The 18,597-nt window shown below is 44.5% G+C and overlaps 1 protein-coding gene across 2 annotated transcripts; it reads right to left on the bottom strand.

Annotated features, from left to right (window-relative positions):
• Positions 1-5,681: 5,681 nt before the first annotated feature.
• LOC119400975 (proline-rich protein 2-like) lies at positions 5,682-17,181 on the bottom strand. Of its 2 annotated transcripts, none has more exons than XM_049417624.1 (3): positions 16,752-17,181; positions 16,411-16,578; positions 5,682-5,822 (listed from the first exon to the last, which is right to left on the bottom strand). In XM_049417624.1, the coding sequence occupies exons 1-3, from the start codon at positions 17,128-17,130 to the stop codon at positions 5,764-5,766; spliced, it is 606 nt and encodes a 201-aa protein (XP_049273581.1). In that variant the 5' UTR covers positions 17,131-17,181; the 3' UTR covers positions 5,682-5,763. The 2 variants fall into 2 exon arrangements, with proteins under 2 accessions (XP_049273581.1, XP_037523775.1); XM_037667847.2 differs by lacking the exon at positions 5,682-5,822 and adding an exon at positions 14,649-14,795 and having other exon boundaries at positions 16,752-17,173.
• Positions 17,182-18,597: the final 1,416 nt, after the last annotated feature.

The following is an 18,597-nucleotide window of genomic DNA, read 5'->3' as shown; positions in this document are numbered from 1 at the left end:
TGCTGGGAAGGAAATGCAGCCCGTGGGGTGGATAAAAATGGGTACTCCTGCATAGTGGTCTCCTTGGCCGCACTTGTTTTATTTTTGACAGATATTCGAAGTGATGGCCAAGCATGTGTCATAGAGTTTCTAACGACAACGACACATTATCCAAGACGTCGTCCAAGAGGTGGTCTAGTACCTGGTCCAGCACTTCTTTCTGTATCGCCGTGTATCTGCACGTGGTGGAGGACTTGAGGCAGTAATGTGAGGGACTTGGTGGAATTTTTTTGAAGAGAAAACAGTGACTTGGGATGCTACAGTATAGTAGTTCATAAAAATGCGTTACTGCCTATGTTCTCTATCATCCTTGTTTAGGCACGTTTTAAAAAAAAGTAAAAAAAAAAACCTATGTACTTATATACAGAAAATACCTATATACAGCAATATCTATACCTATACACCTATATACAGCAAGTGCGAACGTTACAGAAAGAAAGCAATATATTACAACTACACTCACTTATTTCGTGAATGCGAAATGCCCTGGTGGCAAAATGCTCTCCAAAGAAACCCTCCTCGCCGCTGCGAGCGTAAACTTATCATGAGCCGAGCTGCCATCGCGTTGATGGCACTGGGTTCCGCATGCACCTCTGCAATTTCATACATGGCGTCAAATGCACGTGCCACATATATTAACGCCATAACGGTAGAGAGCTGGTTTGGCATAAACTATGGTGTCGGGTTCGGTGTCGCTGGCAGCGTCGGTGGTTCTGAGCAAAAAATCGGCATATTTCATTAGAGAAAACTCAATATGGATGCAATTAAATAAATATTAAATCAAGAACCTTCGCTTCAAGTGATAATCGAACCCAGCCCTTCGGTGTAGCAAGATGTTCTACAAAGCGGTGAAGCCAGTGCTTGAAAATGCTTCTTAAAAAAAACGCTATAAGAATGAGATGCAGCGGGACCAGTCTGCACAACGAATGCGATATTGCGCGGCAGGATCGTAGACCCGCACCAGGCGGCACAACATGGAAATTGCGCAGAGTAAAGGTGCCCGCCCATTACAGACTGCAGCTTCGCAGGTGCGCATGGCACCTTACTGCCGCGTAGGCGGTACTTTACCAATTAGCAAAGGCAACAATTATGGCGTAGTGGGCACTTCGCCACTGTACTTGCAGCGGGCATTCTAGGATAGTTTGAAGCGGCCAATGTTACGCACCCAAATCTCCCTTTCCTTGCGGCACGGTTGAAGACGATGCGCACGGGGCCCGCTTGCGCTATCGCGTCCTACTCTTGAAGGCGAAGCTCAAGTGTCCTCCAATTTTTCCAAGAATATAAGGCTGGCAAACAGTGGGTCACAGATGCGAGTCGCATCAGCAAGATGACGAACCAGCAGTGCGGTTGAAACAGGATTAAAGTTATCAAAAGCTCAAAAGTGCGAGTGCGCCAAGCCTGAGAGCCACGTGTTTGCCAACGCGCGTGCCATTCCGTCAGTCAGTCTATGTAGGCATGCTGCGCCTTATATTGAGGTGCGTCGATGTACACAAGCCTGCTGCTAAGGTGATGACATGGTCCTCGTCTAGCACAACATGAAAGCTTCGGAAAAACGGGTAGTCTTCACGTGTACTTGTTGTTTTACCTCCGAATATTTTGAAAATTGTTATGAAAATTGAAGAAGGTAGGCACGCAGTCAAAGTGAAAGTTTTCTCGATAGACGGGGTCGCAAGGAAGCCAATTTGGTGCCAAGTAGCCACCAGCGCAAACCCTGCAACTGGTGCAGATGAAATAGAGCGCACCAGCCTATCCGAACCTTTCCCTTCTTTCTTTGTGGTCGTAACGGGGTTCACCGATTTGGTCAGGTTAACTGCGACAAGGGCTCATCGCTCCGTGTGGCATCATCCATGTCATCTGCGAGCCACTCTTTCATTCAAACATGCGCGTGTTGCCGTGTTGAGCAAGATTTTCTTGAAACCGACGTAACAACCTTCAATGTTCGGAGCACCTGTCAAGGCGCTCTTCGCAAAGGTCCGGCCCTATGTTTTTTAACTTCCATTGAGGTATGTGCGAAGCCACTTCAATTGCCTAAGTTCAACTCGTTTGCGGAGCGGCCGGCAGCCGCCCAGTTGCGGTGAATGTTAAGTTGGACGCCTTAGCTACAACAGCGGTCAATACGGCATTCGGGGCTTGGTTGTGAACGTGACCCAAGAGGCTGATACCATGTTGTATGCACTCCCTCGAAACTTTCAGGGTGGTAAAGCCATGCTGGTTAACCTTATTAGGCATTCGACGGGCAATGAAACGTCTAATAGTAACTATTCGCTTGCACGTCACCCACGTTCTTGACGTGAGACATTACTGTAATTATTTAGATAGGCAAAGAATCTTAATAAAGAGGTATTGCTGTTGACAATGAAAGCGTCACGATAGCACAATCAGAGCAACCTGCTTAAGTGGTTTTCGGATAGTCCAGAAGTGTGCATTGTAGTACGATTTTTTCTACCGCTGCTTTATTCTAGCTTTGGTACACCGCCGCTGGAGCACAGCTAACACTTATTCGTTCCACGTCGCGTTGCCGAAAGGCGGTCCACACATACGTGTTTAGCACGTGAATAGCTTTCTTCGAAGCAGGACAGAGTGCATAAATCGAACGTACAAAAACAGCAAGTCAATCGTTGCTTATGTTTGTTGTCTTCTGTTTCCTCCGCTTGGTCCTGTGTCTGGCGCTGCTTAACGCACACAATATAAACTTTTGACTCATGGGTTACAAAAATACTTTATACCAAAGCCAATTTTTTTATAATTCTTGCCTCTTGAAAAATCTACTAATACCCTATTTGTCACGGGAACTAACTGTTATAATAATGCAGATCATTTATATAAAGTCATCCTATGTGAACAGCGCCACACACCATACAAGCAACCGGTATTCGAGATTGCGTATCACATTCATGATTGATGCGAGAAAACAAACCACGAGAGATTCTGGTGGCTGCCATGTCAGTGCGCCGTCATAGGCATGAAGAAGCCGAAAACGCTGCTCGGTCACGCATTCAGGTCGGCGAGAAAATGACTAACCTCATCAAGGCCGATCCTAGGGGCAAACCCCGAGGGCTCAGAAGGGTACAACGTTATTCATATGGAGCACCATGTAGTGTGGAGAACAATCTGCTACACTACCTGATCTCTACACTGTGGTTTTTTTTCATGCTAAATGGACTCCACCGAAGAGAGGCTACTCTGCTCTGCAGGATATGGCTAAGCATGGCTTTTATGAATTCATTTGAATTTGCATTGGAATAGCCGACAAATGTCTTTGTAACAACTATCATAGCGAGGAGATCGTACAACACATCTTATTTGACTGTCCTTGCTATAATACGCAGAGACTGTCAGCCGCAATCGCCTATCTCGCGTTCACAATTGACCGATATATTGGTATAGAAACCATTCTAGAATTTCGCTCTCGAAGTTATCGTGGCTGAGGGCGATGGCAGCATTCGGCAAATTGCAAACACAACCGTGTCGCACAATGGCTGTAGACTAAAAGTGCTATGGCACATACCACACGAGAGTGGCTGACTGTGGCGTTGTCCACGTGCTTCCCCCTTTCTGATATGTTCGTGGAGTAAGACAGGTTCTGACGGATACATGACTTACGTGCTACAACGGGGATACAGGATGTGAACAGGACAAGAGCTTATTCAGTTTACACCCTATTCTGCCCCTGTTTTACACTATTCTTTTTAGACCCCGCAATTCCCTTTACCGAGTGTAGGGTAGCATACCACAAATTCGGAACTGGTGATCCTTCCAGCCTTTCCCCTCTTTTGTTTTGGCTTCGTTTGAAGAGTATTTATTCTAACGCAAATATTTGAGCGCAGCTTTTCTTTCGCTGGTACAGCAACGGTTACCCTCGAGCCTTTCACCAATGCCCATAGTGAATAAGCAAAAATAGATATCCGCAAAACATCGCGTTTTATAAGTGGTGATTATATACCCCATATTGAAAGCATGCGATTTTTTTAGGTGAACACCTAATTGTTAAATTCTGGTAACGATTGCTGTAATACTCCCACCACTATTGTATTAGTAGTATTTCAGTCTAATAAATTCGAATGACGCTACTTAGGTAGTGGTGGTGACTGTGATAGATCTTACAATTGTGTTTCTGTGAATGGTGCCGCTGCGAATAGATTCTCAAAGAGGTGAAACGCAGCTAACACTCTATGAAGAAACACTGAATCATCTCACGCAATTTCGTCATGACACCCGACTCTGATCCAGTGGCACATCATATTTATTACAAGGATGTTGCCAGCTTTTTCAAAGTTTGAGGACGTCCTCTGAAATAGAATGCAATGATGCGAAAGTTTATGACTCACTCAAGGCGCTAGTCCATGACTCAGCGTGCCGAAGCAAGCTGTTAAAAATGATCTATTCCGTTACGCTTTTGTCAGTTCAACTGTCGCTATCTCCATCATTGTCGATCCCTTATTTCTAGAGCTTTTGATTTCCATTGCCAATAAAGCAGTATTCTGCTTGATTGCCCGCGGCTGTGCTTATTTTTTGTGCTGCTGGTCGGTAAGTTTGCCGAATGCCTAGCAATATCATCGCGGACTAAATCAAGATGACGCTAACATGGGCAACCGCATCTCTTTGTGGGCAACCGCAACGAGATGGCGTTGCGGACAACTGCAACGCCATCTTTTTCACCTCTTGTTTTTTTCACCGCCATCTTTCTTCCCCTCCATTTTTCTCCGCCATCTTTTTCACGTCTTAGAGGAGAAAAATTCTTGAGCCGCTGGAGCCAAAATTTTGTCAATAAAGCATACCTTCTTAAATGCTACAGCAAAGAACAAAAGCCGCTTGCCGAACCATTGGCTCCAGCGACAACTTGAGTGCGAGAATTTTTCACATTTTGACGCTTCCATCATTCCCTAAACTTTGGCGTTTTTTTTTCAACGTTTTGGCATGCTCCGCTGTATCCTTCCCTGCTTTCCTTGTGGTGCGGTCATTGCAGCCGGCGTCCCCGCACTCTACAGCGCTGTGTGTACTCCCTTGCTACTATGTCCCTCCATTTTCCTCGTCATGCATTCGCTATAGCTTCGTCCAGTTTCCTACTTTCTCTGTTTCTCATTTACCACTGCCGTTCAATCTGAAATCAGATCTGCGTTCGCCCTCTCTAACCACCGCTGTGCTAATTGTTAGCCAGTGTTTACACCACCGACGAGGATGACGCGGAGCATATGTATGGGCAGTAGACTTGCGCTCTAAAATGTACATTGAGATGCTTGTAATAAATGAAACTGAGTGAGCCGAGGCCGCTTACCGTCATGCACGTTTCTCCTCCGGTGCTGGCTAACCTCAGAGGCTTGCAGTTCCAGCTGATTATAACCTCTCGTCGGCTATCATACAGTATCGCTCACGTTTCTCAATGAATAGGCCTTGCGTATTTCTATTAACTACGAGCTATTTCGCTGTACCAAGCAATATAGGCCTATCTTACAGTAATTTCTTTGGTGCCTCAGACGTGCCTCACATTTTACCATTCGCGCAACGCCGTACGTATGTACGCATATTGCTGAAAAAATATCGGTAGCTAGGACTACCGGATTTGTACGCGATATCAGATCTATTGGATGTTTAGTGCCGAAGTTGTTGCACATGCAGGAAGAATCTACTGCTCCAAGTTTTAATATTAGATTTCAGAAAGCTTTATTGCTCAACTGATCGATTCACTCGTCATGATTGGAAAATTGTCCAGCAGAACCAGCCCAGTCAGCCGCTGTCTCTCCGAGGATTACCAATCGTTGCACGTCTCCACATGTCCCTGAACACTGCGAAATAACAATTCTTTCTTTAGCTTCTACTCAAACCTGTAAGAACAATATGGAAGATCAATATTGCAAACAGTAACAAATGTGCATGCAGATGCATCTGCTTGTTAAATACGGCCTAGATATAAAAAAAATATCACAACCTTGTTATACGGTTCCAAGTGCCATGTCTACTGTTTGATTATGAGGTGCTCCAGACTGGCGCACTCATCTTGAATCAGGCGTTTTTCTGCGACAGCAATTATAGAGATGCGCCATCTGAAAGTTATTGCTATCGTCGTCGTTGCCTAAGTTGTTCGTAGAAAGCGCGTTACGATTCAATGTTGCCCAGCATGTGGTACGTTTTGGAAAACTGAGATACTGTGCGCCGTCTTCTTGCGTGCGTGGCCAGATAAGGAGAATGAGAGCTCCCAGGCAATGATTCAGAGTACGCAAGCGTGCTAGAAGAGGACAGATCGATGCGTTTCTTGGCCTGGTCTGGGGAGGCAAATGCATTAAATGGCGAGCGCGCGGTCATCTTGCAGCGAACCTCCTTCGGTTTCAATCCGCCGTTTTCACGATGCACCCGCGCATGCGCCCTACCCTAGCGGAAAAGTCGCGAAACGTCTGATCGTCTCCGAGGCTTTCCTTCTGGCAACACAGGTTGTCCCGGCCCCTAACAAACCACTAATAAAACGGCAGATGGCAGCACAGGAAAATGAAAGAGGCGGATTGCTGAGTTTACCGAGACGGCATAGCATCTGGCAGGTTTCTGCACCGGTATCCACTAATCTCCAAGGCCTGTAGTTGCAGCTGGTGCATCATTGCGAAAACCACTGCTTAAACTCGTTTTGTTTACCCTATTCATAGAAAGTGAACAGACTGCAGTGAAATATTTTGAAATATTTAATTAATATTTAATCTGATGTTCGTGGTGGTATTAGCGCAGTAATGAGTTATTTCAATAATTATATGTACTTATGAAAGTAGTAAATGAAGTTATAGGCTATTACTTTTTTTTCTGTAACGTTTGCTATGCTTTAACGTGTGTATATAGGGATATAGTAAACACAATACAATCATCATTGAATATTACCTAGTGGGCCAAGTGGGCGATGATCACCAGGTGAGGCACGAGCATCTTGGGGAGGTGATGGAAGGGGAGGTCCTGGAGCAGGCCCTGGACCAGGTAGTAGAACAGGTTGTCGACTTGGACTAGACTGCCGTCCTGGATCCGGTTGCTGTCGTGAACTATGTTGTTGTCCTGGACCATGCTGTGGTCTTTGGTTACTTTGTGATCTCACACGAGCTGCAAGACCTGACATACAGCCAACGCAGCTAGGAGGCTGTGTAAGAGGACGTGGAGTTGGGGTAGATGCATTGACCTGTGAATTGCCGTCGTTCTGCATCGCTGAATGAAGAAAAACAAATGCGGACAAAAATAGCAAAATTCGGAAGCTCGGAGCCTTCGCCATAACTACTGCGTGAAAGGGGCTTCGTACGCTTCATTGCAGCCAGGCACGTTTATATACATATTCTCTCGGAACGCTCTTGACACGAAGAAAGACCTCCTGAATTTTTATCGCGATGCCGTTTGGTGCGTTCGTTGATTCAATGACGGCAGTCAGTTGTTCCTATAATTGCTGGGATTTGCTAATGTGAACCGCTCATATCATGAGGATAATGAGTGAATTACGTAATGACTGTATTCATGAGCGACTACTTGAAGACAGAAAAGGACATAATACGGCAGCGTGATGCGGCGGTACAATGGCCGCATTTCACCATATGTCATCGATTTCGACAGATAAAAAGGAAAAGATGAGTTGTCGCTGAATAAGGCGTACAACCTCAACTCTCAGCTGCAGCGTAGAGCGGCATAACTAGAAAGTGGCACAACCTTCTGCGCATCCCCCTCTAAAAATGTTTCTTGTAAGGCTCCTAATAAAATAGGCCCTGATAAAATAATAGTGAAATAAATATACAACAAAATGAAACCCTCGCTACACGAATTGTGTGTCCCAGGAGAGTGATAAATAGAGCATGTTCCTTTGAAATGTTGAAGAGAGACCTTCCATTGGACACTCAAATATGCCAGAATTTTTTCATTCTTTCAACATGCACTGTGGTGGAAGCTCGGCGGAAGATGAAAGTTTGAGGAAATGTAAAATTCTTGAACAGCAGCGTATCTCTGCGGTAGAATTGTGCACCTCCTTTCCCCTTCCCGAGTACAGGGTGGCAAACCGGAGTTTTTCCTGGTTAACCTCACTCTTTCCACCACCCTTCTCTCTCTCTGTGTGCCTCAGTATGCTTATTCAAGCGTTGCTAGACCTCAGATGATTGTGCGAACGAATGCTGTGTATATTATTCACGTCATAGCACCGCAGCACTTCGGCATAACTGACGTCTGTGTTTTAACGTGAGCGCAGATGTTACTTTACCAATTAAACGCCAGTGTAGTTGACGTAAATAGTAAGCTCGCGATGTTCACAGCACTACATGTAACAGAAACACGTCAATCCACCTTATAACGCTTGGCACAAAGCCAACAAATGCAAAGTATACAGCAACTCGTTGACTGCTTCGCATAAAACCGATTTTCACTATGCGTGGGATCTGCCGAAATTTTTTCCCTTTAGTTAACCTATGTCGACGAAGCATTTCTTCGAAGCAGTCGTGTAATTAAATAAAAAAAGGGATATACACTTCAGCAGGTACCAAATATCCTGATTATAGGGAAACTGCAAGGTGACGTTATAACAAATTGCAGGCGTATACATAAGAATAGTCAAGCGCTTGTGCCCAAACAATCTGTCACATCACATGCCCGTCAACAGGGACAACAAGCGATTGAAGCTGACTTGAGGTTGTTACGTTATTTAGGAAACAAGCCTTTCTGAAACAGTACTCATGAAGTGTGTAGAAATGTTTTGCTGTATCTACACAACAATAAATAATTGGGGGACCCTTAAGCTTGGCCTTTAAGAGTTGAACGCGATAGCGAAATCCGGCCCCTTGTGCGCACTTCAGCCACTTAGTGTATACTTATTAATGTGTATTGTTACACGCACACAGACAAACGCGCGCGCGCGCGATGTATCTATAGTAATGGTACAGGTTTTCGAAGAGTCGAGACATATTTCTCACAATGCCTCACAGATGGCAGCGTTTGCTGTTTTCTTGATCAACGGCTCCTCTAGAAAGCAGGCATTGGCTTGAGCTTGATATGTTTTCCGCTAGATGGACATAGTTCTCCATTTTTAGAACTGTTTGAAAGTTGGTGCGTGTTTTCAGCGGCGATGGCTGCACTATCCCGGCCTTTTTCGTCGCGCAAAAAACGTAGTTTGATGGCCTCCCCAATGCGCCTACAAATCGCCGAATGGGCTCATTTTCGTCGTGACACCTGCTGAACAAAATGCGTTAAGGAGACTCCTTCCACTACATGGCATTTACCCCGAAGATTTTTATTGTTTATTTTATTTGAATCATTCTCGATTTTTCGCTCACAAGCGTCGATAGCGACGCCGACGCCGACAGCCGAATTTCTGCGACACGAGTTTTCTAACGCCATCGCGTTAAAAGTGGTTACTTGAAAAAACATTCGCAAATTCTTGCAACGTTTCACAGCTTTCACAATCTCCACAAGTTGGGGAAATGGAGGGAAGGCGGGTCTTCTTTGGTGATGAGAGTGCTGAGGGGGTTGTGGCTGCTGCTGTTGCTGCGCTTGCGTAGGATTGATGGGCTGTCGCCGGCCGGGGACGGTTTTGTTAATTCGCAACTCACTTTGCCTTGTTTTTTTTTTTTTTTTTGTCGTGGTTAGTCGTTGAATGTATACTAACGGCAGGTCTCCTTTGCAACGGTTTAAAAAGCTAATATTGCCCCCTACGTGATAGACACAAGTGAAGCCATCAGCACACTCTTAGAGAAGGAATGCATAAATTTCGCACACAAACCAACCAACACAATAAATCTCCTTCTAACGTAACCCGAGGACCTACCACCAAGAGAGAATGCGCAAGGCGTCGTCAATAATATCAAATGTTCCGACTGCCAGGTCGCATACATTGGCTAAACAAAAAACTTCACCGAAAGAATTAAACAGAACAAAAACGGCGTCAGCACGTTATCAAGACAACGGAACCCCCTTGCAGAGCACTCTTGAGAATGCCGACCATAAGATTGCCTTCAAAAAGCCGAAATCCTAACAACAGCAACTAACCAACAAAAGCGGCTGTTACTGGAGTCATGGTTCATCCAAAACGCCGAAAACAACTTGAACCGTTGCAAAGGAAACCTCCCGTCAGTATCCATTCAGGGGCTAACCACAGCAAGAAAACCAATGCAAACAGAGTCGCGAGTGAGCTGAACCGTCCCTGGCCGCCCCCAGCTCATCAATCCCACGAAACCGCAGCAACCACAACCCCCTTAACGCTCTCACCACCAAAGAAAGCGCGCCTTCCTTCCTTCTCCCCAGGTGGTCCGGGGAGAAGGAGGGAAGTCGGTAAATAAACACATTTGTGGTTGGAGCCCCGTGACAGTTTTAATTATTTGCCCAACCAGACATGCAAATCTGTAAAAATATTCAGTTTTAAGGGTCCCTCATGTACACACTAAATACGACTGAGAGGCGAAAGCCATCTTCTTTTTCTTCTAAGTCGATTTATTGACCTCACCTGGTTTGGCACTGTCTCCGTGATGGGCCCACCGTTGACCAAGCTAAGATGCATATGATGGCGTCATCGTATGACGTCACGTCACTATAACGTCATGACGTCACAAATTTTGACTATTCATGGCATCGTGATGACGTCATATGGGCGGCGTTCATAAAGTTTCATTATATAACTTAGGAGGGAAACTGCCGCTGCGATCGTTCAACCACCATGGGAATGATGAGAAGTACAGGCTTCGGATAGGAATTCTTTAGCTAGCGAACTGTCTGCTGGTCTTTTCCTACAGTTTCAGTTTCGTTCTTCGCGTAGCACGGGTGACGGGTGCGGTAAATAGCAACTAAGCGGTACCTTTGTTGTTCAAAGAGGCCGAAGGCCGCTAGGTCTCTCAATTTGCTGCGACGTTGCGGCTTTAGAAGTTGTACTAGACAGTTTTATCATAGCGTCGCACTCAGCGCTGCACATAGCTGTAGCGTCCTGTGCCAGTGCAGAAAACTGCAGAGTTCCCGTTTTTTGATGAGCGTGCCTTGTAAAAACTCGTTCAAATTGGTAGTAAACGGAAGGCGAAGTGAAGTAGAGTAGACGCATCGTCACGCCCCTCTCACTCCGCTCAACAGTGGAACGATAGATGTGTTGGGGGCAGGCGACTGGGACAGACGCACCTGGCGTGCCAGCAGATGATACATTAAGTGTTCTTCACTCAATACAGTATTTTTATTTCCATGAGTAGATGATGCGTACTTTCGAGGGAAAAACAAGCGTGTTTATTGCCAAGTGCTGTAAAAATAATTCATTATTTGACGACGTCAAATCTGGAACACAAGTGCGGAGCGATGCATACTCCTACATTTGAACTTGTCGAGGCTCCACTTCAGTAATACGGTCCCGCGAAACTTCTGCCGTAAGTTTTACATACGGAAAATTCGAGTAAGCTTTAATTCCAAATAAGTTTGTATCGTTTTGATTAAAAGCTCGGCAAAAAGCGTTGCGAGTCTGAAGAACGCAATCCATCCGAAGCAAATCCAAAACCTGCACTTCCCATTATTGCCATGGTAGTTAAAGCGCCATTCATGGACCCCGCATATATGCGGGGTCTATGAGTGATGCAAAAAACACGAGTGATGCAAAAAACATCATCACGTGATAACGTCACCACAGAGTTTCATACTCTAATACATAAAGAGAAATCTGGCGCTAGTGTCTAGACACTAGCGCCAGATTTCTCTTTATGTATTAGAGTATGAAACTCTGTGGTGACGTTATCACGTGATGATGTTTTTTGCATCACTAGTGTGAACGCCGACAGAAGATGCCTGTGCGGGACGCCGGTAAATTTTCGAGTTTGATGAGGCAACTGATGCTTCCGCCTTAATTTTCTCTTATGAACACATACGAATCATGTGTTCTCGTATGGTCAAACGAGAACACATGGACATGTGCATGTGTGTCATATAAAATTTTTCGATAGGGAGCTAACATGTTTTTGTCCACAAGAACGAAAGTAGTACGCATACGCAGCAGACAAACCGTGAAAGTTATCGCACAAGAGATACTGAAAAATAGGGTAGTTAATCAACATTACTTCAAAGGGCTGTCCACAGTGGTTTATTGTTTTCTGTTTTGTGTAGCAATAGAAAGCATTGCGTGTGAAGTGCCCAACCCTGCAGCGGTTTCTCTGTAAAGCGAGCAGGCATCTTTAAAGCGTAATATTTGGATCCACGCTCTGTCATCTTCAATTGGTTTGTGGACGCCCGCAACACTGGTTCCTGCACGCGATGACAATGGTTGTGCCGGTGAAAGTAAAAAAACTAGAACCACATGCAGTTTTTGCAGGCGGAATTAGGCTTTGCTTAATAATAAAACAATAACCGTAATGGTAGTTTAGAGCTCGTAAACTCGTAAACTATCAAATAAAATATTATTACCGCATTTTTTAAAGCTTTGTTTAGTCGGCCAGAAAAACCACCGCAATCTAGCGGAAAACTTGTTGTCTTCCAGCAACACTGGCATGCCAGCGTTGGGAAACTAGTACACTCTAGTGAAACGAGCAGTAGTTATACCGCAGTTGTCCCACTCATGGCAAACCTGCGATGGAAACGAACATTGGACGTGCTTCACAAAGAGAAGGTCCTTGCTGATTCTGAGTTGTGTTTAGATGTTCTTTGTTGTATATGCGATAAGACCGCTAACACGGACGCATTGGGGAAGCGGAAACTTAAGGAAAATTATTCTTCAATGTAGAACCCAGGGGGCTGAGCGTATCGCGAAATTACTTTAGCGTCGGTGAATTTTGGTATACACTTTTACCAAAGATAAGTGATTGTCATGGTTCAAAAATTCCGTGAAGTCAGTCTCGCTTCTATTCGCCAAAGACTTTTTTTTATTGCGAAAGCAATTATATGGACACTCTCGGCTGATTTTTGCCGTCGCCGTCATGTCCCAGATATGTATATGTACGTATATATATATATAAATATATATATATATATATATTATATATATATATATATATATATATATATATATATATATATATATATAATATAAAACACACCATATATAAAAAAGGCACAAAGAAAATAAAACAGAGAAGAAAATTCCGAAGCACCAGACCGCGGATTCCAACCATCGACCCCTCGCTCTCCAGCGCGCTGCGTTAGGAGCTTATCGAGTTTACACCCTATTCTGCCCCTGTTTTACACTATTCTTTTTAGACCCCGCAATTCCCTTTACCGAGTGTAGGGTAGCATACCACAAATTCGGAACTGGTGATCCTTCCGGCCTTTCCCCTTTTTTGTTTTGGCTTTGTTTGAAGAGTATTTATCTAACGCAAATATTTGAGCGTAGCCTTTCTTTTGCTGATACAGAAACGGTTACCTTCGAGCCTTTCACCAATGCCCATAACGAATAAGTAAAAATAGATATTCGCAAAACATCGCGTTTTATAAGTTGTGATTATATACCCCATATTGAAAGCACGCGATTTTTTTCGGTGAGCACATAATTGTTAAATTCTCGTAACGATTGCGTTAATAGTCCCACCACTTTCGTATTAGTAATATTTCAGCTTAACAAATTCGAATGCCGCTAGTTAGGTAGTAGTGGTGACAGTGATAGATCTTACAATTGTGTTTCGGCGAATTGTGCCGCTGCGAATGAAGAAACACTCTATGAAGAAACACTGAATCATCTCACGCTGTTTCGTCATGATACTTGACTCAGATCCAGTAGCACATCATATTTATAGCACAGATGTTGCCAGCTTTTTCACAGTTTCAGGACGTCCTCTCAAATAGAATGCAATGATGCGAAAGTTTATTACTCACTCAAGGCGCTAGTCCATGACTCAGCGTAGCGAAGCAAGCTGTAAAAGGTGATCGATTCCGTTGCGCATTTGTCAGTTCAACTGTCGCTACCTCCGTCATGTCGATTCCGCCTTTCAAGAGCTATTAATTTTTATTTCCAACAAAGGGGTAGTCTTCTTGATTGCCCGCGGCTGTGCTTATTTTTTTTTTGTGATATTCGTCCGCAAGTTTGCCGAATGCCTAGCAATATCACCGCGGACGAGGTCAGGATGACGCGGCCATGGGCAACCGCATCTATTTGTGGGCAACCGCAGCGAGATGGAATTGCGGACAACTGCAACGCCATCTTTTTCACCACTTTTTTTTCACCGCCATTTTTTCGCGTCTTAGAGGAGAAAAATTCTTGAGCCACTGTAGCCAAAGTTTTGTCAATAAGGCATACCTTCTTCAAGGCTACAGCAATGAACACAAGTCCGCTTGTCGAACCATTGGCTCCAGCGACAACTTGAGTGCAAGAATTTTTCACATTTGGACGCTTACATCTTTCCATGAACTTTGGCGTTTTTTCCAACGTGTTGTCAATCTCCGCTGTATCCTTCCCTGCTTTCTTTGCGTTGCTGTCATTGCAGCCGGCGTCTCCCGCACTCTACAGAGCTCTACAGCCCTTGGAACTATGTACCTCCGTTATCCTCGTAATGCATTCGCTATAGCTTCCTCCATTTTCCAACTTTCTCTGTTTCTCTATTCGTATGTACGAATATTGCTTTAAAAATATCGGTAGCTAGGACTACCGGATTTGTACGCGATATCAGATTGATTGGATGTTTAGTGCCGAAGTTGTTGCACATGCAGGACAAATCTATTGCTCCAAGTTTTCATATTAGATTTCAGAAAGCTTTATTGCTCGAATGATCGATTAACTCATCATCATTGGAAACTTGTCCAGCAGAACCAGCCCAGTCAGCCGTAGTCCCTCCGAAAGTTATTATACGGTGCACGTCTCCACATGTCCCTGAACACTGCGAAATAAGAACAGTTATTTGTTTAGCTTCTACTCAAACTTGCAAGAACAATAAGGAAGAGCAATATTGCAAACAGTCACAAATGTGCATGCGGATGCATCTGCTTGTTAAATGCGGCCTAGATATGAAAAAAAAATCACAGCATATCCACGGGTGAATGATGAAGAGCTTGGGCGAAGCTCCAGAAGCAATCATGGTTACACCGTGAAATCTTCAGTGGTTTCGCCAAGCAATAATCAAAGCGATAGCCCAGTACATCATCAAAGACGTGACAAAGACTGTATATATTTATACAAGAAATTTTATCAATCGTAAGTGGTAGCTAGACGTGGCTTCCGTTCCCCCTTCATTATAACGGCTTTATGGTCGGTGAAGTGATGGATCGGTGATGGGTCGTAGTGGGATGTTTGCAAACACAAAGTAGTGGGCAGTTTGCAAAGGTGGCTTCCGTTCTCCCTTCATTATAACGGCTTTATGGTAGGTGAAGTAATGGATCTGTGATGGATCGTAGTGGGATGTTTGCAAAGACGAAGTAGTGGGCAGTTTGCAAAGGATCGGTGATGGGTCGTAGTGGGATGTTTGCAAAGACGAAGTAGTGGGCAGTTTGCAAAGGTGGTTGCGCCGGACAACGGAGACGTGACAAGGTTAGACTAAGAGGAGCTTCGCCCCTAAAATATCACCTCCTTGTTATACGGTTCCAAGTGACACGTCTACTGTTTGATTATGAGGTGCTCTAGACTAGTGCACTAATCTTGAATCAGGCGTTTTTCTGCGATAGAAATTATAGAGATGCGCCATCTGAAAATTATTGCTATCTTCGTCGTTGACTACGTTGTTCGTAGAAAGCGCTTACGATTCAACGTTGCCCAGCAAGTGGTACGTTTTTGAAAACGGAGATACTGTGCGCCGTCTTCGTGCGTGCATGGAAGATAAGGGCAATATGACCTCCCAGGCAAGGATTCAGAGTACGCAAGCGTGCTATAAGAGGACAGATCGATGCGTTTCTTGGCCTGGTCTGGGGAGGTAAATGCATTAAACGGCGAGCGCGCGGTCATCTTGCAGCGAACCTCTTTCGGTTTCAATCCGCCTTTTTCACTACGCCCACGCGCATGCGCTCTCCACTAGCGGAAAAGTCGCGAAACGTCTCATCATCTCGGAGGCTTTGCTTCTGGCAATACCGGTTGTCCTGGCCCCTACCAAACCACTACTAAAACGGCACACGGCAGCAGAGGAAAATGAAAGAGGCGGATTGCTGAATGAACCGAGACGGCATAGCATATGGCAGGTTTCTGCACCGGTTTCCACTAATTTCCAAGGCGTGTAGTTGCAGCTGGTGCAGCATTGCTAAAGCCACTGTGTAAATCCGTTTTGTTTACCCTATTCATAGAAAGTGAACAGACTGCAGTGAAATATTTTGAAATATTTAATTAATATTTAATCTTATGTTAGTGGTGGTATTAGCGCAGTAATGAGTTATTTCAATAATTATATGTACTTATGAAAATAGTAAATGAAGTTGTTGGCTATTACTTTCTTTCTGTAAGGTTTGTTATGCTTTAACGTGAGCATATAGAGATAAAGTAAACACAATACAGTCATCATTGAATATTACCTAGTGGGCCAAGTGGGCGGTGGCCACCAGGTGAGGCAGGAGATTCTCGGGGAGGAGATGGAGGGGGAGGTCCTGGAACAGGCCCTGGACCAGGTAGTGGAACAGGTTGTCGACTTGGACTAGACTGTCGTCCTGGATCCGGTTGCTGTCCTGAACTAGGTTGTCGTCCTGGACCATGCGGTGGCATTAGCGCAGTAGTGAGTCATTTCTATAATTATGCGTACTTATGAAAGTAGTAAATGAAGTTGTTGGCTATTACTTTCTTTCTGTAAGGTTTGTTATGCTTTAACGTGTGTATATAGAGATAAAGTAAACACAATACAGTCATCATTGAATATTACCTAGTGGGCCAAGTGGACGGTGGCCACCAGGTGAGGCAGGAGATTCTCGGGGAGGAGATGGAAGGGGAGGTCCTGGAACAGGCCCTGGACCAGGTAGTGGAACAGGTTGTCGCCTTGGACTAGACTGTCGTCCTGGATCCGGTTGCTGTCCTGAACTAGGTTGTTGTCCTGGACCATGCTGTGGTCTTGGGTTAGTTTGTGGTCTCAGACGAGCCGCAAGACCTGAAATACAGCCAACGCAGCTAGGAGGTGGGCTAAGAGGACGTGGAGTTGTAGTAGCTGCATTGGCCCCTGAATTGCCGTCGTTCTGCATCGCTGAATGAAGAAAAACAAATGCGAACAAAAATACCGAAATTCGGAAGCTCCGAGCCTTCGCCATAACTACTGCTCGAAAGGGGCTTCGTACGCTTCATTGCAGCCAGGCACGCTTATATACATATTCGCTCGGAACGCTCTTGACACGAAGAAAGACCGTTTGAATTTTTTATCTTGATGCCGTTTGGTGCGTTCCTTGATGCAATAACGGCAGTAAGTTCTTCCTATCATTGCTGGGATTTGTTAATGCGAACCGCTCAATTTATTAGGATAATGAGTGTATTATGTAATCACTGTATTCATGAGCGACTACTTGAAGACAGAAAAAGGGATAATACGGCAGCGTGATGCTGCGGTACAATGGCGCATTTTACGATATGTCATCAGTTTCGACAGATAAAAAGGAAAAGTTGAGTTGTCGCTGAATAAAGCGTACAAACTCAACTCTCAGCTGCAGCGTACAGTGGCATAACTAAGAAGTGGCACACCCTGCTGCACATCCCCCTATAAAATGTTTCTTGTAAGGCTCCAAATAAAATAGGTCCTGATAAAATAATAGTGAAGTAAATATACAACGAAATGAAGCCCTCGCTACACGAATTTTATGTCCAAGGAGAGTGATAAATTGAGAATGTTCCTTTGAAATCTTCCATTGGAGACTCAAATATGCCACAATTTTCTCATTCTCTCAACGACATGCACTGTGGCGGAAGATGAAAGTTTGAGGAAATGCAAAATTCTTTAACAGTAGCGTAGCTCTGCGGTAGAATTTCGCACCTCCTTTCCCCTTCTCCAGTACAGGGTAGCGAACCGGAGTTGTTCCTGGTTAACGTCACTGTCTTTCCTCCACCTTTCTCTCACTCTCTCTCTCTGTATCTCAATATGCTTATTCAAGCGTTGCTAGACCTCAGATGAATGTGCGAACAAATGCTGTGTATAATATTCACTTCATAGCACCGCAGCATGCACTTCGCTTCGACAAAACTGACGTCTGTGTTTTAACGTGAGCGCAGATGTTACTTTACCGTTTAAGCGCCAGTGTAGTTGACGTAAATAGTAAGCTCACAATGTTCACAGCATTACACGTAACAGAAACACGTCAATCCACCTTATAACACTTGGCACAAAGCCAACAAATGCAAAGAATACAGCTACTCGTTGACTGCTTCGCATAAAACCGATTTTCACTATTCGTGGGATCTGCCGAATTTTTTTCGCTTTAGTGAACCTATGTGGACGAAGCATTTCTTCGAAGCAGTCGTGATTTAAATAAAAAAGAAAGATATACTATATCCTGATTATAGGGAGACTGCAAGGTGACGTTATAAGAAATTGCAGTCGTATACATAAGAATAGTCAAGCGCTTGTGCCCAAACAATCTGCCACATCACATGCCCGTCAACAGGGACTACAAGCGATTGAAGCTGACTTGAGGTTGTTACGTTATTTAAGAAACAAGCCTTTCTGAAACAGTACTCATGCAGTGTGTAGAAATGTTTTGTTGTATCTACACAACAATAAATAACTGGGG

This window comes from Rhipicephalus sanguineus, chromosome 7, assembly GCF_013339695.2.
Source record: "Rhipicephalus sanguineus isolate Rsan-2018 chromosome 7, BIME_Rsan_1.4, whole genome shotgun sequence".
Taxonomy (NCBI): Eukaryota; Metazoa; Arthropoda; class Arachnida; order Ixodida; family Ixodidae; genus Rhipicephalus; species Rhipicephalus sanguineus.
The sequence above is the reverse complement of the archived record's forward strand: the minus strand, read 5'-3'. Positions and strand labels throughout refer to the sequence as shown.